The 27,067-nt window shown below is 29.3% G+C and overlaps 1 protein-coding gene across 5 annotated transcripts in view; it reads left to right on the top strand.

Moving 5' to 3' along the window:
- The window catches only part of LOC107440338 (protein disulfide isomerase), a 25,019-nt gene extending 5,251 nt beyond the window's left edge, over positions 1-19,768 (top strand). The window contains exons 3-10 of one of the 5 annotated variants that reach the window (XM_043043491.2): positions 1,346-1,614; positions 1,695-1,799; positions 3,491-3,817; positions 6,274-6,394; positions 7,726-7,904; positions 9,391-9,480; positions 11,825-11,839; positions 19,106-19,768. In XM_043043491.2, coding sequence (XP_042899425.1) covers positions 1,346-1,614; positions 1,695-1,799; positions 3,491-3,817; positions 6,274-6,394; positions 7,726-7,904; positions 9,391-9,480; positions 11,825-11,839; positions 19,106-19,162 — 1,163 coding nt within the window. In that variant the 3' untranslated portion in view covers positions 19,163-19,768. Of the gene's footprint in view, positions 1-1,345; positions 1,615-1,694; positions 1,800-3,490; positions 3,818-6,273; positions 6,395-7,725; positions 7,905-9,390; positions 9,619-11,824; positions 11,840-19,105 lie in introns of all 5 variants that reach the window. The other 4 variants (XM_043043490.2, XR_011636213.1, XM_043043493.2 and 1 more) reach the window with 4 other exon arrangements.
- The last annotated feature ends 7,299 nt before the right edge of the window (positions 19,769-27,067 follow it).

Consider the following 27,067-nt stretch of genomic DNA (forward strand, 5'->3'; position numbering starts at 1 on the left):
GTGCCATACATTTTAGGCAATCAGCCAACTCATTCTCATGTTCTTCTGAAATATAAGAGAGTTCCCACATGGGTTACTTTTGCTGGATTTTTTAACTTCATTAAGGGAAAGTGTAAAGTTAAGTAAGGTATGCCAACAGCTCTGGCAGCAGCTCTCACACTGAAATTTTCATTTTCAATCATTAAAAGAAATTCACTAATTTTGTTTTCTAGAAGCTTAGTATCCTTTTTAGGCTTATAATTTCTCACCATATTTATACTAAGCTAATTTATAAACTTAAAAATTATTCTAACAATTATACTAGCTAATTTATAAACTTAAAAATTATTCTAACAATTATACTAGCTAATTTATAAACTTAAAAATTATTCTAACAATTATACTAGCTAATTTATAAACTTAAAAATTATTCTAACAATTATACTAGCTAATTTATAAACTTAAAAATTATTCTAACGATGTACACACATAAAATTATGATAGAAGCAAGGTAAAACAAACCAGAAATGGTGCAAATCAGAATACAGTCTTGTATGCAGTTAAAAACAAATTTTGTGTTGACAATTAAAATATATTTTATTGTTGTTCCACTTATTAAATATGAACTGTTATTTAAGAAACGACAATTAACTATTTATAAGCTATTTTATATACTATTTATAAGAAGAAACGACAATGACCAGGAATTACCCCAGTGATCAATAATTACCCCATCTGTAGGGGGCAACATTTGATATAGTTTCCTATAATCAATTATAATCTTTACAGTAGATGTAAAACAATTAAACAAAAGCTTACACTACTTTTTATATCAAAGAAAAAGAAAGTAACTCAAAATATTTATTTTTAAGAGAAGGAGGGATCTTTGCAGAAATGTTCACATTTTGAAACTCATCTTTGAAATGGAAAATACAGAAAGCAGTTTAAAAGATATTAATTTTGTTAGATTAAACAAAAAATTATTATTAAGTAAATGTAGTTATATTTTAGTAAAGTGTTCAAGCATTCTTGTCCATGTCTCAAATTAAAAATTTTTTTTTTCTTCTTACAAATAAAACTTAGGTGATCATTATTTACCCCAGAAACAGAGTGATCGTGAATTACCCCGGGTCACCCTATATTGTGTTTTCGCTGAATAAAATTAAAGTAGTGTAAAAATATGAAATTATCTATTATGATTGGTTGTGTAAAAAAACCCAAATGACTGGATATGGTCAACTTATTTAGATTTTACTGTATTAATCTAATTCTTATCTATCTTATTCTATTATCTTAAGTTGTCTAACTTTTATCAGTGAATTTTAAGCAACCAATATGCTATTGCAATGTAAACTCTTAATATCAGGTGGCCGAACTGCCGATGACATCATTCGCTGGCTCAAAAAGAAAACTGGACCTCCTGCTACAGAATTAACTGCTGAAACTGCTAAGTCATTTGTTGAAGGTCAAGAGGTTGTAGTCGTTGGTTTCTTCAAAGATCAAGACAGTGCCGACGCTAAAGTGTTCAAGAGCGTTGCTTCCGAAATGGACGACTTCAACTTCGGTATCACGTCAGATGATGCAGTCTATACCGAACTGAAGGCATCTAAAGATGGTGTTACCTTGTTCAAGAAGGTATGCTTACTTCTGTTTTTGTTGTAGTATTTATTTTGTCACAATAGTTCTTATTTAATTATTATTTTCTCCTGTTGCAGTTCGATGAAGGTAGGAATGACTTTGAGGAGGAATACACTGAAGAGGCTCTGAAAAAATTCTTGAAGTCTAACAGTCTTCCACTTGTTGTTGAATTCAATCACGAGGTGATGTTTAATTCTTTTTTCCAGCATATTAGATTGACTCAATATAAGATAATAATACTTAAAACAAGATTTTAAATGTTTTCAATTCTTTGTAATTTAATTTCAATATAGATAGTATATAAAATTGTAAAGTTTCTTTTAATCAGTCAAACATTGTGGATCATGTTGTCTTTATAAAGAGAACGATTTTTGGAGAAATTAGGGTACATTTCTTATGGACATTTCACAAATTATTTATCGTTAAAACAATTGGTCTTGTATTTACAGTAAAATTTTCTAGTTTACAAAATATTTTATCCTATAAACATGCCTTTCACAAAATTTTTTTCCTTTAAAAAAAAAAATTGAGTTTATCTCAGGGTTGGGATTTTGGATGTCCTAAACTGATTTTGGACACGGCACATGGGTTTTACTGTTTTAAACTGACTAAAACTGTTCTAAAATGTCTTAAAGGATCCAAAAACTTGTACTTTGGTAAAAGGTAAAAATTCTGTATGTGTAACTATTATACACTACATAATAATTACATATATTAATAAATATTTGATACTTTCTATGCAGTTTGCTTTAACTTATTAAAGGAAAATAGTGTAATAGAAAAATAATGTAATAGGAAAAGATTTATAATTTTTGAAGCTCCACAATTCATTGAACAGCAAAAGTGAATACCTTTAAATATGAATAAATATGCTTTAAATATGAATAAATATGCTTTTAATACTGATAAATTATGCTTTTGAATAAGGATAACTAATGCAATATTAAAGATAATAATAAACTTAACAAAATTAACATTTTATATTTCACAATATTTTTTTTAAAATGTGACATAATTTGAGTAAATAAGTTTTGGACAGTTTTGGAAAGTTTTTTTTTGGACAGGATGGTTTAAACCCTGCTCTAAACTGTGGATTAATCCATTTTGTCCTAAATCTTGCCAACTCTGGTTTATCTATAATTTATAATTTTACTACTATATTTGGCTGATGTAAAAGGTCTCTCAATGTTTTATTAGTGTTAACTTTTTTTTTCCTTGCACCTTAGATAGGTTTTTTTCATATGTGTATCAGATAATTTTTCTGCTAATTAGGTAAAATAAATTTTTAAACTAGTCATCTGAGAATAGATTATTTGTTATTTCTTGCGCAATTTCAAAAATATGGATTACTAAGTCTGTTTAAAGTTAAATTTGAAAATTATTCTATGTTTAGTAATATAACTTAGTTTTTGTGTTTTTTTAAAAAATATTTTCATGAATAAAAAAAGCGTGACATCGTTTATAGAGTTTTGCTGATCCCAAGGAGTTGCCAGTCAAAGTTTATACATTAGGTGCATCTATATAGTGAAAGTCACTGTATAATATCACTATAGAGTGAATATCACTAAATATAGAGATTTTTTTGTCCCCCTTTTTAAAAATTTTTGATCTTTAAGTAACTTTTTTTTTAAGCTGTTAAACACTGTGTGTGTCACATGCAAGTTGGAAGAAAGACTTGTCTAAAACACCATACTAACCTACTTATGTTACTGAATGTTTCTCTCCAAATTCTTTGAACTGAAATTTTTCATATTGTACTTTGGGCCAACCTTTATTTTTACAGTATATAGCAAAAATAATTCTAATGTTTAAGCAAAAGGATTACTCATATACAGTCTAACAAACATTTAACATATTTCCCCCTTTTTTTTAGACTGCCCAAAAAATATTTGGTGGAGATATCAAAGCACACAATCTATTGTTTATTAGCAAAAGCAGCTCTGACTACGAGAGCAAGTTGACAACTTTCCGTAAAATTGCAAAGGAATTTAAAGGAAAAGTACTTTTCGTCACCATTGATATCGACGAAGACGATCACGAACGAATCATCGAGTTCTTTGGCCTGAAGAAAGAAGAAGCACCTACTATGAGATTGATCAAACTTGAAGAAGAAATGTCTAAATTCAAACCTGAGACAGCAGGAATTGACGAGAGTGATATTAGAGACTTTGTTAATGGTGTTATGGATGGTAAAATCAAAGTAAGCGCTCGCATGAATTTCTTTAACAATTTCAGGGATTAAAATGAAATAAAAAAGAAACTTAGTATTCTGTGATAAATCATACAGCGAGAACTAATAGTGGAAGTGAATGAGAAGCGCACTTGACAAATTTCTGTCATTTCCTTGTTCGGCTTGTGCTTTTCGTACTTAATATCAGGGTTTGTTGATTTGAATCATGATTTTTTTAAAAAGATCATTGATTTAAATCAACTAATTTCACACACACACACATACANATATAGATATATATGATTAAAAAAGTTAAAAACTGTGTTTTAAATTATTGATACTTTTATTATTTAATTTCTTATAAAAATTTATTTTAAATAAATTGCTGCATTAGTTTTAAAACTTATTATTTATTGGTGTGTGTTAAATAATTTATTGGCGTGTGTTAAATTCCGACACATTTGAAATTGCATTTTTAAAAATCTCTTGATTGTTGAGATTAAAAGTACAGATTAAAGTAAGCATTTAAGTATTTTTTCCTCATAATATGTTTACAGTATCTTTGACATTATCAGATTTTCTATAAAGAAATTTTGTGAAAATTTTTTTTCAATGAGTACATCGATTTTTAAATTTTTTTTATTTTTAGCTTAACTTATCTATTTTGATATAGGATTAAAAATGAATATTTTAATATAAAAATGTACAGATTAAATATTTATTTTTTGATGAATGACTACATTTATAAACACCATCTGTTACATTTATTTTGTCATTTTAAAAATCAAGAGAAAAAAAAATAAATCACAATTTTAAATTACAATTATGGTTTGGTAATTGAAACTTTGTTTAGTTAAAGTATTCTTTAAATTCTCTAGTCTTTAAATTTCAATCGTGTATTTGTTTCAAAATGGTTGCTATGCATTCAAAGCTATGTATTATAATGAAAAATTGTCTTAGGTAGTTAGAGCTTCTTAAGTATTCTTATAATATAATTTTAATATTAATTTATTTTTGATTAAACATTTATAAATTTTTTTAGTCATAAATCAAAGTTCTTACAGTGTATTTGAATTAAAAACAAAATCAGATTTAAATAATAAAAGAAATCTTTATTTATTTTTTTCTTCAAAAAATCACGAACCCTGCTTAATATTAGTCTGATAAGCCTTGTTTGTCATAGCCTTTATGTCTATCATTCAAACTTAATGTAATAAGGCTGACTTTTGTTTTTAGTTCTTGCTGAACAGAGTATAGCTTATTTATCTAATACAGTCCATTTTGAATAATAATAAATTTGAATGTAAAAATTTATTATTATTATTATTTTTTTTACATAATAGATAATATTATCTTATTCTTGAAAAAATATGTTTACAAAGCATGTGAAACCATTAAATAAATCAAGCTTGGCTTCACAGACTTGCCAATTTCCTCAGGGTTACCACTCCACAGGGAAAATAAGGAGAACCTGGAAAATACAGGGAATTTAAAAATTATCTAATATAACAGGGAAAAAGCTATTAAATTATTTTAAATGTATATCAAAGAACAAAATATGTAAAATATTTTAAGAATAAATTTACATTTCTGGTAATTATCTAATGTTTACTAATTATCTTGGAAGCAAACCTTTTTGCCTTGTTTTTATGTGGCCCTCTGAAATTTGGAAGGAAAACTTAAAATTACATTTTGAAACTAAATAGAAGTATTTTCTACATAAAATATTATGGTTTATAGACTTGTATTAATTCTGTCTTGCATTTAGTCTTGTATTAATTCAATAGGAACTTGGACGTGAAGCTTAAAGAAAATTTTTACATACAGAACTTTTATCCATGAGGAAAGTTAATCTAAGAATTTATAAAAAATAAAAACATGTTAATATATTTTTCAAACAAACAATATTTAAAAAAAAAAGAGGAAATAGATAATTTAGTGAAATCTTATTCTGTGTCCCTGACTGTCATAAACTGGTGCTCTGGGTTATTGCTGCCCTTTCTGCCAGTCATGCAAAGCATACTTATGCTGGGTACAATATTCAGGCATTCTGACATTAAATTCATATTCACCAACCGTGTTACTCAATAGTTTCCTAACTTTATTAGGAATTTCCCTCATCAATTTATATTCACTCCGAAATATAAGCTATTTGTCAACAAATAGTTATTTCTGCTTAGTATGTTTTCCTTTGTAAGTCTAGATGGTTTTGTTAGTAAAAAGAGATAGCCAGCTTTATAAAAGGTTATAACAATGCTGTTCATTAATGAATTGAAGTTAATATATTTGTATATCTCTTCTAATGATTTATTATAAATACTATTTCATTAGAGATGCAAAGATAAGAAAATGCTCTCAGTTGTGAAAACTAGGAAAGTCCCTTGCTGGATTCTTTGTTTTACCACCAGCAGTGAACTTTTTATTTATTAATAATAAATGAATGTATAATAATAAATGTATAATAATGATGCACTTTTCTCCAAAAGCAACATCTACTCTCTGAAGACGTTCCTGAAGGATGGGATAAGGAACCTGTAAAGGTGTTGGTCGGAAAGAATTTCAATGAAGTGGCATTTGATAAATCCAAGAATGTTCTTGTTGAATTTTGTAAGATTTTTATTTACTCTACCTTTTAATTTATGTTTGTTATTATAACTATATTTTCAATTTTTATGAAATTTTATTTATGTATTTTTAAAAATGAGACTTTGGATAAAATAGAGTGATCTTGCTTTTTAAGAGATGATAAAAGTCTAAAATCAAAAACACTACTAATTTTTTCAAAGATTATGTTGTATTTGTTTGACAAAGCATTTCCGGTCAATGCTTGTTTTGTCACTTTTTTCTAATATTTTAAGCATTTAGAAGTTTCTTTATCAATTAAACTCTTTTCTTTATCAATTAAACTCTTTTCTTTATCAATTAAACTCTACTATGAAAAAAAGGAATTTTAAGTTAAAGTTGGATATAAGTTAAAAATAAGGGGTCTGTCCAGAGCAACACCGTGGGAGAAAGGAGCATCAAGCACTCTGTTCTTTAATTGAGGTGGCGCTAGTACCATGCAAACCCTGTTAACGTGTTTGGTCAGATAATGTAGTGTGGTAAGCCTAACCAGTCACTTGAGCCATATTATAGCAAGCCTTATTTTCTTCTCAGTGTTAAAATTAAACGACGAAACTCTCCCTCTGTGAACTTTACTGGAATTTTAAATTGAAAATATTATCTTAAACATTATTTAAAATTTTTTTCTAACAGATTTAAAATTTTTTTTATGAAATATTTTTTTCTGTGAAATTTTTTTCCGTATGACCCAGTTTAAAATGTTCTCATAACGGAAATAACTTTTACTGTTAAGTGCATGATTTTATTAAATTCAAGGTTGAAATTTAACTATGGACGATTTTTATGGATATTTAAATTTGGATACAATTTATAATATATGGGGTAAAATACATCTAAGTTTACCGGTCATAAATAATTCTTATTTGTAGTGACAATTTTTGAAAATATTTTTTTACTTTACCATATTTTTGTGTTGATGTTTTAATATAATTTAAAATTTTCACAAATTGTGTCTAAATTTTCATAAAATAGGTACCTCGTAGAAAAAACCTGGGCTGACCCTTGAAAGTAGAATTTTTTTTACCCACTTGCTGATCTGATAAAAGAAAGACCTCAGCTTCAGTTGTTTTTTATTAATCTGCAAAGTATTTAACATGCTTTCTCAAAACTTGGTTCTTAAATGTTTTAATTAATTATGCAATCATTTTCTGCTCCCATTCTATAAATTAGAACATCATAGTAGAAAAATCTCAAGCTTAAAAAAAGTAAGAAAATACTTGTTCTGTTGAGGAGTTTGATACTATGAATGATAATGTTAAAGCAAGGATTTAGAAAATAGTATGACATATATATATGGTAATAAATTTCTCTCCTAGATGCACCATGGTGCGGACACTGTAAGCAGTTGGCTCCTATCTATGATGAACTTGGTGAGAAATACAAGGACAATCCCAGTGTTGTCATTGCAAAAATGGACGCCACTGCCAATGAACTGGAGCACACTAAAATCAATAGCTTCCCCACAATTAAACTCTACAAAAAAGATACTAATGAAGTAGGTCTTTTTATTTTGTTTCTTAACTGATTTGAAGCTGTTTTCACTCTATTTTAGTAAAATTATTATGTGTTAAGTTATTTCATAGATTACATGGAAAGATAGTCTAAAGGTCTCACTTTTTTTTGCATTTTGCTTGATGTATTTGAATTCTCTCAATATAGGTCATTTTAAATGGTGCATTATTATCTGAAATTTAAGGCCTCTGCCAAAAGAATTTTTTCTTCCTGTTTTTAGAAGAATGTTATAAGTTAATATTGTTTTTGGGACTAAACTATTCGGAAAAGATAATTTTTTGTAAGTCCCAACACTTTTATGTAAAATGCATACCTGCCAAGTCTCCTGTTTTTAACTGAAGACTCCTGTATTTTACGACTATCTCCTGTTTACCAGTTTATACTCAAATTTCTCCGTATTTGTTGAAAAATTAAAAAAAAAAAAGTTTGGGATAAAATATCTGCTGATGGCAAAAATACTTCTCTTTTTCCTCAACAGATGGTGCGCAGTATGTTGAGTGTTAATAGTTTAAGTAATTATAAATAATGGTTTAAAAAAATCTTCTTTAGATTAAGATTTATATATAAATTTTTTACTTTGCTGAATGTAAATGCTTTTATAATTTCCAAATTTGAATTTCTCTTTTTGAGTTACATGATGTATCAAAACTTTACTCGTAGCTTAAAAAATATCACTAGTTAAATCTCAGTTATTTTATTTCTCCAGTGTTGGCCGGTATGAAAATGCTCTATTTCATAATAAAACTACTTAAAATTTTTTTACTTATTTAATTTATGTTAATAAAGAATAGTTTCCAACTCTACTGGGTCTTCCAGTGGACTACTGGATTTAGCCAGTTTCTACTGGTTTAATAAAAATTCTCCTGATTTTTTAACATTTTCTAAAATTTTCTAAAATTGAGTAAGTTACCTAAAAAATTCGCTATTGAAGTAGAATTTTTTGCACAGATTATTGCTTGCTTGAATATTTGAATAAATATTACCAATATATCATAAAGCCTCATTTATAGAAATCAGTTTAAAACTCTATTTTGTTTTAAAATGTTCAATTTATTTTTATTCGGAACTCTCTTTTTAACTAAATAATAAAAAACCTTAACTAATGATAATTAAATATCTATTATTATTCAAAATTATGAGTAAACATAATTCATAACATTTAATGGTAATCTTAATCGGAAAATATTAATTTTTCTATTTTGAATACTATAAAAATCCTTAAAATTCCTTATGTGTAAAATATTTAGTACATATATTAGTACAGTATATGTAAAATATTTAGTTTCGTTAAATCTACTGGATTTCTTCCTTTCCAAGTTGGCAGCTATGATAAGGAATTTTTTTTTATTGATGTAGTGTTTATTAACAATAAAAATAATTTGTCTAAATGAAACAGACTTGTTGTTTAACCTCCGTTATTTTCAGGATGCAATTTGAACATAATTTTACTAAAGTGCTTTGTTTCGTAGGTAGTTGAGTATAATGGGGAAAGAACCCTCGAAGGCATTAACAAATTCATAGAAACTGATGGAGAGTACGGAAAAGCTGCTCCCGATGAGGTAATTTACTAGGATTTTTCTAATCTATTTCTTTACTTCCTTCCACAGGTTGTAGATTTCAATGGAGAACGCACACTAGAGGGCATTAGAAGGTTTATTGAATCAGATGGTGTGGATGGGGCAGCTGTTAAAGAAGAGGTCAGCTACTAACACTTTTCTTTTTAAACTCTTTAAGTTTTGCAATTATTGGCCTTATTTGATTCCAAATCTGCTAGATTATCTACTTAAATGTAGTAATATATAATTTTTTGGAAAAATAAATTAGCATGCAACAGGGTTGCCACTCCACATAAAAAACCTGGTAGAGAATGTAAAAATCACCTGAAATAGCAGGAAAAATACAGGGAATTTTTAAATTTTCTTTACAAACTGGGAAAATATAGGAAATTTTGTTTCTTATTTTCGTCTTTTAAAAAATGGTGACAATACAAAGTTTAATCTATAGGATATTTAAGGATGGTATTTCAGTTATGCTAAACTATTTAATCTACTATAGCATTTATTATTATTTTATAACCGTCAGTAAACAGCCGATCCGATTTTATGGGCTTACGACTGCTAATGCTCAGCTCCGGAGCCTTGTAATTTCGAACCCAATCCAGAAGACAAGGGAACTCCTGGATCAAGTATTGGGAGAAATTTGCCTTTGTGGTGGACTTTTTGATGGAGCTAACCCTCATTTGCGTTATATGGATAGGACCTCCCACGGTTAGCCCGACGGCAAGGGGACTCTAAGCCATGATCAGTCTACCACTGAGGATATTTCACTTCAGCATTGTGGTTCGTGCAAGCCAGATGCAGAATTCGTATTTACTGGGATTCAAACTCAGTTCGCCTAATTGAAAGGTGAACGCTCTATCCCCTGAGCCATGGCGGCTCTATAGTATTATTTAAGGATATTCAGCTGTTTCTTTTTCCCTCTAAGTTTTCCATAAGTTAAAATTAATATAGTTAGCCCAATATAGCTGACAGAGGAGCACAGTTATTGTTTCATCTTAATGCTGTAGAATATGTACAGAGAAAACACTGGAAATTTTTCCCCCCCTCCAGATGTGAGTGGCACTCCTGATGCAAATTATTTATTTTTCTAATTGTTTAGTTAATTAATAATTGTTTAATTTAATTGTTTAAGTTAGTTTTTTTAAAGGTTTAAAGGTACAGTTGTGTATTTGACAGTCAACACTTTTTTTAAAATTATTATTACGGTTTTGAACAAAATATTTTTAAAGGTTTCAAACAAGAGTTCATATTCCAAAATTAAGATCGTAAAATATTGGCTGTGATTTCCTTAGTAATGCTGGTCTAGCAGAGGCAGAGCAGTCTTGAACAAATTAAGACAGTTTGGAGAAGGTGGTAAAAATCATAGTTTTTCCACATTTGATTTCACTGTTGTGTCAAAAACCTGCCAAACATCTCTGTAATAGCAGATAGTTACAGCTTTTAAATAGTAAAATTCATAGTCTCGTAGAGTGTATTTAAGATGAATCAAGGCCATAATTGTAAAACCCTGGTTATGGTTCTTAGTTTTCTATAAGCTATAAAAATTAGATCTTGCCTTAATAGTATGCTTTTTCATACATTAGATATTTCTGCCATTGACTTATGCATGAGATATGATGGTTAATAATTTTCAGTGGTTTATAATTTTTAACATGTGCATGCGGTTGCTTGTATATTAATAATGTATAATTTTTAGAAGAAAAAAAAATTTCGATTACTATTTTTTTTATGCCTGTTTAACCCTTTTTACTTTTTTCATACTTTTATATTTTTACTATTGCTACCTAATATAACCTTTCTTTTGTTTTATTAATGTTCTTAACAGTTAGTTTTAAATTTTAATTTATAAATTTATATTACGTAAAAGGTAGTTTTTAGAAAAAAATGGTATAAATTAAAATATAGGAATAAAGGAAGGGAAGGTAGGACATAAAACATCAAAATGTGTTGAACTGCCAGAGAAAGCAGAGAGGAGTTGAGAGGTGATTGTTTTAGAGTTCAGTTTCTTTCAGTAATATATATATATATTGGAGATGGGGTTGTTACAGAATAACCTGTTGTAGCTCAGAAATCACGAATTAAATTTAAAATTACTGGAAAATTTACTATTAAATTAATGAAATTTATTATTCCTGAATTGCAGAATAAAACTTGCTGCTCTGTTTTAAAATGCAATTATAGTTCATGAATCACATGCACTTAGATATAGATAGAGCAGCATTACAGATAAAGCATGCATACAAAATTGAAGTTTTTATAATCATAAATTTTTCTTAGAACAAATAAATATGCTGAGCTTTCATATTTATTGTTAGTTTTTAACATTATTTAATGCCTTTTTCAGATCAAAAAGCCGAAGGTAAGTTTTGAAAATAGTGTGGTTTTTTTTTGTTGCAGTTTTTTGTGTGGTTTGGGCAGTTTTTTTCGTGTGTAATCTGGGTAGTTTTTTTCGTGTGTAATCTGGGTAGTTTTTTTTCGTGTGTGTTTTGGGTAGTTTTTTCGTGTGTGTTTCGTGTAGCTTTTTCGTGTTTGTTTCGAATAGTTTTTTCCGTGTTTGTTTCGGGTAGTTTTTTCGTGTGTGGTTTGGGCTGTTTTTTTTTCGTGTGTGGTTTGGGCTGTTTTTTTTTCTTCATGTTTTATGTGTAGTTTGAGCAGTTCTTTTTCATGTGTGGTTTGGAAAGTTTCTTTTTGTGTGGCTGAAGTAGTATTTTGTGTATGGTTTTGGTTGGTTTGGTATAAGTTATTTTAAAAATAATTCATAAAATTCATTTGTCTAATTCATAAAAATATAGTCGAACCATGTTAAGACTAAATCAGTTTTTTCACCTCATAAGCAAAAATGAATTTTAAGACTAGACTAAAATGTTTTAACATAAATTTTCACTTATGTGATTGGAAAAGTTTCCCTACTGGGTTATTTTATAACACAATGATAAATGTGTCATTTAACATGAACATAAATACTAACTTCTATTCAAGACAGACTTAAATAGTACACCTATAGAAAAACAGACTTTGTATTGTGACTTTTTTTACTGAAAATAGTTTATTGCTTATCCTGAACATGTAAGGATAGTACATTTATTCTTTGAACTGAACTGGCTGGTCACAACTAGTTTAAAATGTGCAGTTGGTGACTTCATTAACTATGTCAGTTGTCAGAGCTATGATGGCAGGATTAGAATGGCACTGATCTAAGTGGTGGCGCTGGGGTACGAGAAAACAGCCGACCCAATTTTTGGGTTTAGGACTACTAATGTTCAATTCCTTGTAATTTTGAACCCAATCCAGACGACAAGGGAACTCCTGGATCAAGCATTGGGAGAAATTCGCCTTCGTCGAGGACTTGTCACTAACCTGCATTTGCGTTACATGGAGAGGAAAAACCACAAAACCTCTCATTGTTATCCAGAGGACAAGGGAACTTTAACCCATGATACGTTTGGAGATATTTTACGTCAGCACTGTGGCCGCTGCGATCCGGGTGTGAAATTTGTATCAACCAACCATCGCTGGATTCAAATCCGGTTCAACTTATTTGAAAGTGAAGTCTCTATCCCCTGAGCCATCATCTTATTTCACAGACATGCTCTTATGTTAAGCATGTAAAATGCAACAATAATTGATTGCTGACTCACAGGACCAAACATGTGTTTCATGTAAAGCGATATTTCATGTTAAGCTGTTTCAGGCTAATGACTATCGGAATTTTTTTTAAAAAAAAAACAGCTATAGCAAAAGTATGAAATACTTGCTAATACTCTTGCAACAGCTATTAAGAATAAAGAACAAATTTAGACTGTTGAAGCCTATAACAAAATGCATGAGAACTGTTAAGAATAGAAAGACTTAAGTTGCATTATTAGGAAGGATAAGAGAAGTTAGAAACCAAAGTATTTTAAATGGTGCTGTTCTGCTGGAAAAAGGGAAGCTCTTGGTGTCAATGATTTTATATGCTTTCTTCTAAGAATATTGCATTATATACATGGTGATCAATAAGTCCTCCATAAAATTTCAAATTTTTTTTACAATAGTACCAAATAAATCATACAAAATCGCTTTGCATTATCTTAAAATAGCAATCATTGAGTATATTTACAATAAAGGTTTTAGAACAATACTGCCTTTTTCTTTCTCAATGAGCTTAATTCCCTTTGTAAGTCCCATCTCATGTGGCGTGTAAGGCATCCATTGGCATTTCCTGTCTTTTTTTCAACTACATTTTTGAATTTGCTCAAATTTGTGATTTTATAATTATTTAGATGGGAAAGCATATGTAAGCAAACAAATTGGTTAAGTGGGTTCACCTTGGATGAGCTGTGGGCCATTTGTTCTTGTACAAAAATGTCAGCTAAATGTCTGCTGTACCACTCCTGAACCACGGGAGTGGTATGGAAAGGAGCACCATCTTGTTGGAAGCAGAAATATTCCACCCCATACATATTTGGATACTTAAGAGTAAATTTTTTTTACCAAAGTCTCAGTTTAATGATATTGGGCATTGATTTTTACTCTTCAATGATAACTAATGGGGGTTGGCTTTTTTTGAAATAGCCCCCCAAACCATCACAGGTAATCACACACTCTACTGCTGTCTCCTCTTACATCTTTAAATGCGAAAAACTTAGAGCCTGTTTGGGTTATCTAAAGAAATTGTTCTGCTGCGGATCCCGGGACACTGCAGTATAGCTGGTAACAAGTCCGCAGACTATTTCGCAAAGCAGGGAGCTTCTTTCCTACAAACATCAATAAAAGCTGACCCTCTGCCTAATCAAGAAAAATATTAAGGCTCTAAACCAAATCACAGAGAAATTCCGGAATGATATGGTGGAATAATCTCAAAGATTTCCACATGCGACCAGGGCGCAAATCAGTTGCCAAGTTTCAACTAGCCACTGGTCACGACTGCCTCTTTGAACATCTCCATCGAATTAATTTTGCTCAGGCACAATATCTGCAATAAAGGTTTTAGAGTAATACTGCCTTTTACTTTCTTAAGAAAAGAAGTTAGAAACCTGCATGCAGTGTGACCTTCAGGAAGACGGGGATGCAGACAACCATTGCCCGGCACTAAAGGACATCTTTGTGCGACCGTTACTGGCGCGCAAGGGGCTAATTGAGTTCGTAGACTTTTTCTTGCCACACCATAGGTTTTTATTTTCTTTATGCTCTCACTTGTTCCTCCCCTTTTTTGGTGCAGAGGTCTTTCTGTAACTCTGACCATTGGAAATACAAAAAAATAAAGAAAAATCGCAAAGCATTTTTATAATGCAGGGCAAAAAGCTGGCTTTCAGAGATGTATCTGTGATGCCACAATAGGCATTACATATTTCCTAGCTTTTAAAATTTCTTTAATTTCTAAATTTTTTTAAAAGAAATATTGATTTATTAATTATTGAAAAGGGCCATAATTCAAAAATATACAAATAATAAAGAAAAGAAATCCCTTTAAGGGATTAAGATAAAATTTTTTCTTACATCGAGAATTTTAGTTGGCATTTTTTTTATATTCAACGGCTGGGATTCTCAAAAAGGCACCTCCAGTCACCAAAAATTGGAAATTGAAAGTGAATTAATTGTTCCCAACGAACAGTTAGGAGCAATAGGAAGAGATCCAAAGTTGGTGATTTATCAAAAGTCAACAACGCCAAAAATAAAGCCAATCCCCCATAATCAGTTTTCGGTTTGAAAATACTTTGGTGATCGCGAATCGTCAACAAAACTGTGAGAATTAGTATAACCATGTAAATGAAACATATTTGTGGTAAGAAAATAAGAGTAAAGATAAATAGATTTTTCATAATGCGTAGCATGTTTAAAAGGTGCTTATTTTCGTTTTTTAAAAGCCCTTAAAGGTGCTTTTTTCATGGTGTTTTTAAAAAGTGCTTTATTTCCCTTTTCAAAAATTAGATTTTTTCTTTACCATGTCTATTTTCCCCCCGTATTGTGCAAAAGCGTCTTTTCACATTGTTCTATTCAACCTTTTCACAATTCCTCCAACCACCATCTATTTTTGTTGTACCATCGGTCCATAGCGTCTGAAAGCGTCAACCATGTTACATGTTTGATGAAATACTTGCGGTTCCGCATGTGCGTATTATGCTGAGCTGGATTCAGAGAGATTATTGCACTCTCATGTGCATCTCTGCTACATTTTTCAAAATCTTCTCAGCTTCAGGCTTCATTCCCCCCCCCCCTCTAAAATCGAACCGAAAAATCTCTCGATCTTGTTATGGTGGCTAATATAATCGAGAAAAGAGTTCTTTGCAAGAAACTAGTTATTTTATCAGGATCATACAGTCTTTGAAAATTATTTTGCATTTTGTTAAAGTATATAGTGCTTAAAAATATTTTTTGAGTGCTTAAAAAGTACTTAAAAGGTGCTTATTTTTTGTTGAAAGATTTGTCTACGCACCTTGGTTTTGTTTTCATATAGGCTCGACAGTGAATTAACGAGTCAACATTAGTATTGAAATTAAAAGTTGGCTGTTACATTGATAGATAAGAAAAAAATAAAATATTTTATGTTTGCTTTTTATAAATTTTAATAAAAATTAACTAATTAATTTAATTTACTTATAATTTGATTAAGAATGATTAAAAAAATAAGTTTAAGAAATAAAAGAAATTTTAAAAGCTATGAAATATGTAATGCGTATTGTGACGTCACAGTATCAGAGACTGACCATATTTTATCATTTTGGACTTTGGGACTTTGCTGTAAAATGTATAGTTTCTCGTCCTTCCTCAGCCTGCCATGCAAGATTTTTGCCTCTCCTCTGAAAGTAATTCAGATTCACTTTATCTAATCCTTCATATACTGCTCTGAATAGATTGGAAAAAGAAATTTTGTATAAAATTGTTCGCATAGCTATAAGAATTTCAAGTGTAGTTGAGACATTTTTCAAATAAAAAGATAAGTAATGATGCAATTAATAAATATTCTAGTCTTTTTCCAAAAGAGTCACTTCACTGCTGAAATTTAATCTGCGAATAAGGAGTTAAATAAAATACGAACTAAATTCTCAATTCGTATTCATAATTGTTTTGACTAGCTTTATTTTATAATTTAATAGCGAAATTTAAGCTGTGAATGTATTGTTTATAGGTTGATTAAAAATTTAGCCAATATTGTTGAGGTGTTTTATTGATTATTTTATATTTAAATTTGTGTTTATAAATTTAGATTTAGACATTATGAAAGAAAAATTTAAGATAGCTTAAAGTTTTTTGTAACCAAATAATTCATATTTTAATGAAAATTGAGACAGAATAAATGCTAACAAGCTGGCAAATCTTTATTTAATTACTTTATTAACATCTCCTTTTAATTATAGTAATCTCAATTATTTTTTGTTAATTAAACATTTTTTAGAGCAGTAATCTGTTCTGTCGCCCTGATTTCCAAATTATGTATATGTGCAAGGTTGCCACTCCACAAGGAGAATAGGGAAAACCTGGAACATGGTGCATAGCGTTTTTAAAAAGGGATTAAAGGTGCTTATTTTTGATTTTTGTTTTTTAAGAGCCCTTAAAGGTGGTTTTTTCATGGGGTGCTTTTAAAAAGTGCTTAATGTTTCCTTTTTGAAAATGAGTTTTTTTCCTTTACTGTGTCAATTTTCGCTGCGTATTATGCAAAGGTGTGATTTTTTTTCTTTGTCCTATTAAACTTTTTCACAAATCATTCAACCACAATCCATTTCGGCATACCATCGACCCACAACCTATGATAGCACCCCAATCATGTTACATGTTTGATGAAATACTTGGGAGTCCGCTTGTGCGTCTACTGAGCTGGCTTCGGTGAGATTCTTGCACTCTCATGTGCAACTTTGCTGTATTTTGCAAGATATTCTCAATTTCAGACTTCATTTTCCACCCCCTGAAATTGAACCGAAAAATCTCTTATCTTTTTATCGTTGCTAATACAATCAAGAAAAGAATTCTTTGTCAGAAACTAGTTATTTTATCATGATCATGTAAATTCTTTGAAAACTATTCAACATTTTGTTAATGTATGTAGCACTTAAAAATATTTTTTGAGTGCTTAAGAAGTACTTTAAATATGCTTATTTTTTGTTGAAGGGTTTGGCTATGCACCCTATGAAAAATACAGGGAAATTGAAAGGCATCACAACATGAAAATTTCGAATTTTTCCTTATAAACAGGGAAAAAGACAGGGAATTTTATTTTTTATATTTGTCTTTTAAAAAATACAGATTGCTCAAAGCGCAATTTATGGGATATTTAAGGGTGATAGTTCATCTATATTATATTTAGTTTATTATAGCATTTGCTTTATGTTTATTCTTATTTCTCTTAAGTTTTTCCAGAAACTAAAACTAGCATTGTTATCCTATTAATAGCTCACAAGAGAGCAATGAATGTGTGTTTCCTCTTAATATATTGTGTATAATATGTGGGCACATGGTGCGTAGCGTTTTTAAAAAGTGCTTAAAAGTCCTTATTTTCAATTTTTGTTTTTTAAAAGCCCTTAAAGGTGCTTTTTTTTTTATTGGGTGTTTTTAAAAAGTGCATAATTTTCCATTTTCGAAAAGGAGATTTTTTTCTTCACCATGTCTATTTTTGCCGTGTATTATGCAAAAGCATGCTTTTCACATTGTTCTATTCAAGGTTTTTATCAACCACAATCCATTTCGGCATACTGTCGGTCGGCAGCGTATGAAAGCGCTAATTGTTTTACATGTTTGACTAAATACTTGCGAGTCCGCATGTGAGTCTACTGAGCTGGGTTTGGTGAGATTCTTGCATTTGCATGTGCAACTCTGCTGCATTTTGCAACTTAATCTCAATTTCAGGCTTCATTTTCCACCCTCTGATATCGAACCGAAAAATCTCTTGATCATTTTATAATAGCTAATATAATAAAAAAAAAATAGTTCTTTGTCTGAAACTAGTTATTTTATCATGATCATGTAAAGTGTTGGAAAATTATTTTGCATTTTATTAATGTATATAGTGCTTAAAAAGTTCTTAAAAGGTGCTTATTTTTTGTTAAAAGATTTGGCTATGCATCCTGTGTAGAGAAAACACGAGGAATTTTTTTTACAGACATGAGTGGCAACCCTGTTATGGCGCTATGTGTAAAAATTGCATTGTATGTCTTATCTTTAACAGAGATGATTGTGCTCCGGAAAAAATCCAGATTTCCAGATTTTTTCCTAACCACGATCCCGAAATCCGAGGTCTAGAACTTTAAAGAAATTCATCTATCACATTTATGTCTAAAAATTCTTATATGTTTTATTTAGAAATATTGGAACTATAATTTTTTACTTGGCATTTTTTTCATTTGTAAATATTTTTTCTTTTGGAATAATAAATGTGTTTAGACATAAAAGTAAACTTATACATAATTATCCATTGAAATTATGCTGCATATAATTTATTTAGAATTTAATGTTTTTTCTAAAAATATCAATGAATTAAATTTATGAAGACATAAATTTTTTGAAATGCGTCATTAATTATTTTATTCGAGAAATTTTCAGATATTTTCGAGTTTGGCTCACAATCACCCTTGACTTTAACGCCTCGACCGAGCGGGCAATAACAGTGAATGAGTAATATTGAAGTACTTACATTTAACTCGTTTCCTTTCAGGAGGAAGATGAAGAGGAAGAAAAAGATGATGAACAGGCCAAACGTGATGAGCTGTAATTGTCATCACACACTTAACAAAAAGGGTCATTTATCTCATCACCATCATTGTCACCAAAGTTCTCCTGTAATTCAAATCATGACATCATAAACATGCCAATGGCTGGTATCCAGGGGTTGTAACAAATCAAGAACTTCATTCCTTTCTTCCCCCTCTTGCTTCTCTGCTGAACTGATAAATAATATTTTTTAATGTGTTCCTTCGATTCATAGATGGGTTTCCCCTCCCCCCTGTTTTTTGCATAAATTACATTATCTGGTGGAATGTCATATTAAGTAGAAGAAATGTAAGCTTGAAAGTACATTGTTCACATCTTTGTTAGTCTTCCGTTTATTTAAAAATTATTTTATTCTTAAGGTGTTTTTGAAAGGAAAAAAAGTTTTTTTGTTGTACATAAATGTTTAGTAACCTCTTTATTAACAGTACAAATAACATCGATTTTGTTCAATTCAGTATAGTTTGTTCCACGTACAGATAATGTAAACATGTTATTCCTTATTTAATATTCAGTTATTTTAAATGCGAAGATTCAAATTTGTAAAATCATTTGGATTTATTTTTTATATGGTTTAAAATTTTTTGAGTTAATAAAATATTTTGACTAATCTTTGTTTTTAATTTTTTCATATAGATTATATATGAGCCGCTCAGAAGCCAATGCGGNTCATTTGGATTTATTTTTTATATGGTTTAAAATTTTTTGAGTTAATAAAATATTTTGACTAATCTTTGTTTTTAATTTTTTCATATAGATTATAGATAAAATATATATATCCATCTATATATGATATAGACATATATCTTATAAATGGTGCGTAGCGTTTTTAAAAAGTGCTTAAAGGTGCTTGTTTTCGATTTTGGTGTTTTAAAAGCCCTTAAGGGTGCTTTCTTCATTGGGTGTTTTTAAAAAGTGCTTAATTTTCCTTTTTCGAAAATGAGATTTTTTTTTCTTTAGCATGTCGATTTTCGTCACGTATTATGCAAAAGTGTGCTCGTCACATTGTTCTATTCAACAATTTTATAATTTATTTAACCACCCTCTATTTCAGCGTACCATCAGTCCATAGCATATGAAAGCGCTAATCATTTTACTTGTTTGATGAAGTACTTAAGAGTCCCCGTTTGCATATATTGAGTTGGGTTCGGTGAGATTATTTCATCTCTTGTGCAACTCTGCTGCATTTTGAAAGATATTCTTAATTTCAGGCTTCATTTTCCACTTTCTGTTATCGAACCGAAAAATCTCTCAATCATTTTACAATTTCTCGATCACTACGATATAAACAAGAAAAGAGTTCTTTGTCAGAAACTAGTTATTTTGTCATGATCATCTAAAGTCTTTAAAAATTATTTTGAATTTTGTTAATGCATGTAGTGCTTATAAGTCAGGGGTCTGTCCAGACATTTTGTGAAAGGTCCGTTTTTCGTGAATTAAACTCACATTCTTTCAACCAGGGTCCGCTTTTATGAATTTGTGCAAATAGGGTCCGTCAAAATTATGCTCAACACTGTAAAATTATAATTAAAAAAATTAAATTTTAAAAAATAAACAACAATTGCTGCTTCTAAATTAGAGATGCAACATACAAATATTTGGTATTTAGCCTATACTGCTGAACGCAGAATATTAATTTCGGACGAATAATGGAAGAATCGTCTGCCGAAGACAAAACTTAATTCATTTACATCCATCTTTCTTGTTTTCTGCCCTGGAAAGGGTTTATTCGATTAACAAAATAATAATGAAGATAAACAAATTTGTGAAGGGTCCGATTAAAAGAAAAATCATTTTTTGAAGGATCCGTTTTTAAGTTAAAATATTTTGTGAAGGGTCCGTTTTTATGAAAAGATATTTTGTGAAGGGTCCGTTAGCGGATCCAAATTTCTTCTAAACAGATTTCTTCTTTAATTTTCGATCTTTTTAAAAATATTTTTTCTTGCTGTGCCAATTGTCGTTCTAAATTATAAAAAATGCATGATTTTTAGAATTTTTTTTGCAATTTTTATCAGAAATTGGTTATTTCATCATGGTTATGTGAAGTTTGTAAAGATGTTCATACTATGTTCATAAATTAAGAACTTTAGATGATAGAAAAAATAGTTTTAATTACTGCACTTATCCTAATTTTTTTTGGAAGGGGTTAAAAATATTTTTTGAGTGCTTAAAAAGTACTTACAATGTACTTTTTTTGTGCTGAAAATTCTGGCTACGGACCCTGTATGATTCAGAGAAAGAATTTTATTTGTTATCCCTAAAATGTTGAAAGCTGTTATTCTACAGATCATCTAGCTGATCTGATTGAAAGATCAAGTTACTACAATCAATATATCAGTTGATAGAATCAATCACTATACAAAATGTTAATACAAAGAATAGACAGCTTAAAATATTTTTAAACTCTAGGACAATTCCACAGAAAGGTCAACTAGATTAAAAAAAAAAAAAAAAAAAAAAAAAAATTAAGTAAATATTTTTTTTAGCAAAAAAGTGTCATTTTTAAGTTGAAGATTTGGGAATATACGTATTAACTTTTTACTTAATTTTATTTTCAGTTTATTACGTACTTTTGAATGAAAGTCAATGTCATATTAAATTTCTTACCTATTTGACTTTCAAAGAAATCTTTTTTTTCCCCCTGTAAATAATTCACATTAATATTGAGAAAGGAAGTAAATAATCATTGAAGTACATGTGGACAGATGCTAGATATAACATAACTGCTTGTTTTGATTTTTACTAGAATTCTTGGGAAGTAATTTAAATATTTTTTCTGACACTAATAATTGCATTGAGCAAATAAAGCTAGAAAACTGAATTTTTCTATTTAAAGCAAGATTTTATGGCTTAGTATAAGATATTTAAATTTTGTAAATATTGACTATCTTTTTTTTCTTCATATTTGCATTGATTCTAANTTTTCCTTTTTTTTTTGTAAATAAATTTTTCTTTTTTATGTCAGACAGCATTTGTATCTGGCACCGTTTTATATTTTAATTCCAAGGTGCATGGCGTTTTTAAAAGTACTTAAAGGTGCTTTTTTTCATTGGGTATTTTAAAAAAGTGCTTAATTTTCCTTTTTTCAAAATGAGATTTTCCATTATAATGTTGATTTTTGCTACGAATTATGCAAAAAAAAAAAAAAAAAAACAGTTCACATTGTTCTATTCAACGTTTTCACAATTCAAACCCAGTCAATATTGGCGTATTGTCAGTCCGTAGCGTATGAAAACTTCATTTGCTTTACATGATTCAAAATTTCATGGTTTTTGACAATTGTCAAAAACAATGCTAATAGGATTTTTTCCGAACATAACATAACGGTTAAAACAAGATAAAACTGTCAATTGTCAAAAACTTTCCAACCTTGCCTAATTATGATATTTCTTTTAAAGTGCTTAAAAATATTTTTTAAGTGTTTAAAAGGTGCTTATAATTTTTGAACAATTTGGCTACACACCCTGAATTAAAATTCATTTTCGCCAGTTTTCCTCATATTAATTTTACTAAGTGAAATCTGAATGAACATAAAGGAAACTATTAGTTTTCAAGTTACTTAAATAAAATATGCTATTTTAAATTAAGCTAATTTTGTCTTTTGTTTTACTATGCTGCACTTAGAAGTGTTTTATTATGCACTTAAAATAAGTCAATTATAATTTTTATAAGTAAATTTTACACATTATCTTTTAAGAATGTATTGAAAGCAAAAAATGTTAGAAGCAATTAACTAGATTTGAATTTTATTTTTTATTATGCACTTAAAGATTAGTAGATTGTACTTTTTGTAAGTAAATTTTGCACATTATCTTTTCAAAATGTATTTAAAGCAGAAAATAGTAGATACAATTTAATAGTTTTGAATTTTATTGTGCATATTGTTTTTCAAATTATCTTATGAGATATTTAGTAATAATTTCCTCATTTAAAATATTTTTAGTTAGTATAATGTAATTACTTTTTATTTAACCAGAAGCACAGATTTTGTTTTAACCATTTATTTCGAATTGAAAATTCATAAATAATTTTTTGAAGCAATAAATTTAAAAATGATTGTTGATCATGACTCAAAATATTTAACAAAACAAAGCTGATTAGTTAAAAAGTACGATAAAAATTGTTTGTTGTCTTGTAAAATTAAATGACTACAGCATTTTGCCCAATTTCTAATCTATCTAAATTATAGATTTCATCACAGTAAGTTCAAGGATTGTTTCATTGCCTACTGCTTTTGCTGATTCAAAGTATGATTTCTGCAATATATAATAAATATTACTAGTAGGATATAGCAAAATTTATCTAGTTTCACTGAAAAGATAATTTTAAATTACCAAATCAAGAAGATAATAATAAAATCTTGTGCAATAAAGAAGATGGGGTATAATAACAGTGATCTACATATTCTAATCAAGAAAAAGAGAGTAGTTTAAATTTAAAGAAACATTTCATTAAAAAATTATTTGAAATGTTATCAGAATAAGAAGTGGAATGAGTTATAGTGTTTATAATTGCATTCATTGACTTACATTTACACCTACTGTGAACATTTCGCATGTAACGCTTCAATGAAATATTTTCAAATTAATTGTATTGAATATAAAATCTTTTAAAAATTTTTTTAAATGTTTCACTAAAATGTAAACTTTAACTTTAAATCCAATTAAATTTTAAACTACAAATCAATCCCCAGAATCTTGTTATAGTAATTTTTTACTTTTGTATAATTTAAGTTAAACAGTTTTTTCAGTCGCAACCGTTCTCATCCGTTTAGTTTAAACTTATTAATATCAGACTCTATAAACTAAATTGTTTTTCATAGAATATAATGTACTAAACATGTTTTTTAACACAAATTTAACAGGGTGCGTTGCAAGTGCTTAAAGGTGCTTATTTTTGATTTTCGTTTTTTAAATAAAAGACCTTAAAGGTGCTTTTTTCCATGGGTGTTTTTAAAAAGTGCTTAATTTTTCCTTTTCCGAAATGTGATATTTTTCTTTGTAACAATTATGCAAAAAGACATTGTCCTTTTCACAATTAATTCAACCCCAATCTATTTCGGCGTACCTTCGGTCTGTAGTGTATGAAAACACCATTTGTTTTACATGTTTACCATTTGTTTACATGATGAAATACTTACGGGTCCGCACTTGCGTATACTGTGCTGGATTCAGTGATAAGGATTTTTTACTCTCATGTGCAACCCTGCTGCATTTTGCATGAGATTCTCAATTTCAAACTTCTTTTTCCGCCCTCTATAATACAATCGAAAAATCTCTCGAATTTTTGCTGATGACGGGGACCAACTAAACATGGTAAATTTTTTTTTCTCTATTAACAAGAGAAATGAAATTTTCTATCGCTAATTTCATCGTTTGTGACGCGCCATCGTCACTGTAAATAAAACCATCAATTGCCAAAAACTTGCAAACCGTGTCAAATTTTTCAAAGTGCTTAAAAATATTTTTTGAGTGCTTAAAAGGTGCTTATTTTTTGTTGAAAAATTTGGCTACGAACCCTGTTTAATAACTTTAATTTTAATATATAATTTATTAATGTAATTGTTCTAAAAAAAGTAAATTGTATTTCTTATGTCCGACACCATAAAATCGTCCTTAAAGGAATCAGATTAGCTAGGTTATATGCATATTAACGATTTTGGAGTTTTAACATATGCAGGGAAAACAATAGTTTTGTGTGATTTAAAACAAATTATTACTGGTATTATTAATTCTTAGGGTTTATGTTAAAGGATTTGAAGTCTGGATTTATTTCATATTATATAATCTTGGGTGTCAGGAGAACCTATTATGCATTTTTTCAAGAGGCCATACCTGTGGGCTTCAATGAGAGAAATTATGTTCAAAATAATTAATGAAAGTCAAAAATGTTGATAATCTATATAAATAAAGCAAAATCTATTTTTTGTAAAAATCCATTATTCTATTCATAGAGAGATTTTTAAAACAAAAATTTTTCTAAGCTATTAGTTTAATTCAGTACTCGCACTTTAAGAAGACCTCTCATACTCACATGTGACCTATGAGCCTATGACGTCAGCACCAGCCAATTTTAATCAGCAAAATGGCGTACTAAAGTTCAGCTAAGTTTCTCTACATAAATTAGAATGCTAATTAACGATAAGTTAATTACATACAGAGGCTTTTCGAATTAGTTTAAATATAATTCTTTCTCCTCGGCTACTTTTACTTAACTTAGATTTATTATTTGTTCCTGTATTTTATTGTAACCAGCAACTTCGATGCATAATTAGTTTGTTTTTGTTCCACATGACTTCGGGCCAGTCTTTGTGTTAAGTCTCTGTGCAAATATATAGTGAAAGAATTGAAATATTCGACAAAGAATCTTCGTGAAAGAATTTAGAATGTGTCACTTAAGAGAATTGATACTTGACGAGTTTGGCTTGGGCCATTGTGAAGTTAAACTTTCATTCATTAGAGGCTACAAGAGTATTTTCGTGAATATGATGTCCATTTGAGTTTTCCCTTCCAACAAGGGAAAGAAAAGAACATAAAAATCGTGATTTAAAAGTTAGTGTTTAAAGCTGAAAATAATAATTCTTTATTAACTGTTATGTCTTCGTGATTAAAAAATATAATGGGCAACAAAAGTGAATCAATGCGTTTACAGTTCTAATGGATGCATGTCTGAAACGAAAACAAAATATGCACTAAAATATATTTCTAAAAAATATTTTACAAAATATTTTTTTTACTAAATTACTCTATGAATTTTTTGAAATGGAAACAACATACTATAAAATGATTGCATATTTCTCTGCAAAAAGTAATTTTTTTTATGCCTATACATTTTATGAAAAGCTTAAAATGTGAAATGATCAGCTCACACAATTTAATGCTGTTATTATTTAATTTGTGTTTCTCGTCTGTTCTTTTATCTTGCGTTTGTATTTTGATACCCGTTCTGCTTCCTTGGCTCTATACTGCTTCTCAAGAACAATTATTTTATAAACTTTTTCTTCTGTAAGATCGTTTTATTTTCTTGCCTTTGAAATGCAGGATCCGATGCTTTTTTTCTCCATCTTTTTACTCTTTCAGCTCCAGATAATGACATTTTTTTAGACTTAGCCATATTAGAATTATTAAGCAAACGCAGTTGAAGTATTGCACTTAAACATAAAGACACAGCAAATAGAATTTGGGGAGAACAATCTATTCCCAAAAGCTCCAAAATTATAGTCTCATAATTCATTAAATGCAAATTTAAAGTGCCATTTCGCCTCGAAATATTCCCCCCCCCCTTCCATTTTCCTGATAAATTTTTTAACTCCAACATTACATATGCACTAGGCTGAGATGTTCCCTGAAGTAATTTAAATAGTGCCAAGTCTTCATTCTGAGTTATTAATTATGTAAAGTTCTATAAAAATATTTTATTCTCAATGATAAGAATAAAACAAATTACAGCCTATATATTTTAAAAGTACTATATTAAAATATTTTCTTTTTAATCTCACGAGAAACAAAAGACCCACTATTCCCATCTTGACGGTGATGAAGTTAGATTTAAGGTCTGACAAAATTATTATTATTTTTTGCAAACAATTAACACTTACATTGCTCTAATTGAGCTTTGAACTCTCTAACTAGTCGGAATCGAGTTGTAAATTTGAACGGGCAATAACTTCCCTTAGATAAAAATTCTGCTTGTAGTGGTCAAGAAACGATCGAAACTTGTGAAGTCATCCAGTACTAAAAGCTCCACTTAAAAGTTCATTCCAGCTAACAAGGGAAACTAGGGAAGTGTGACTCGCCAATTTTGAAATAAACTAGTGGGATGTATGCCTTATGAGGAATTATTTTAGGGGGCAACATTCGTTTCGGCCCATAGAAGGTCCTGTGAGAGATAAAAAATAATTCAATATATA

This window comes from Parasteatoda tepidariorum, chromosome 2, assembly GCF_043381705.1.
Source record: "Parasteatoda tepidariorum isolate YZ-2023 chromosome 2, CAS_Ptep_4.0, whole genome shotgun sequence".
In the NCBI taxonomy this organism is placed as follows: Eukaryota; Metazoa; Arthropoda; class Arachnida; order Araneae; family Theridiidae; genus Parasteatoda; species Parasteatoda tepidariorum.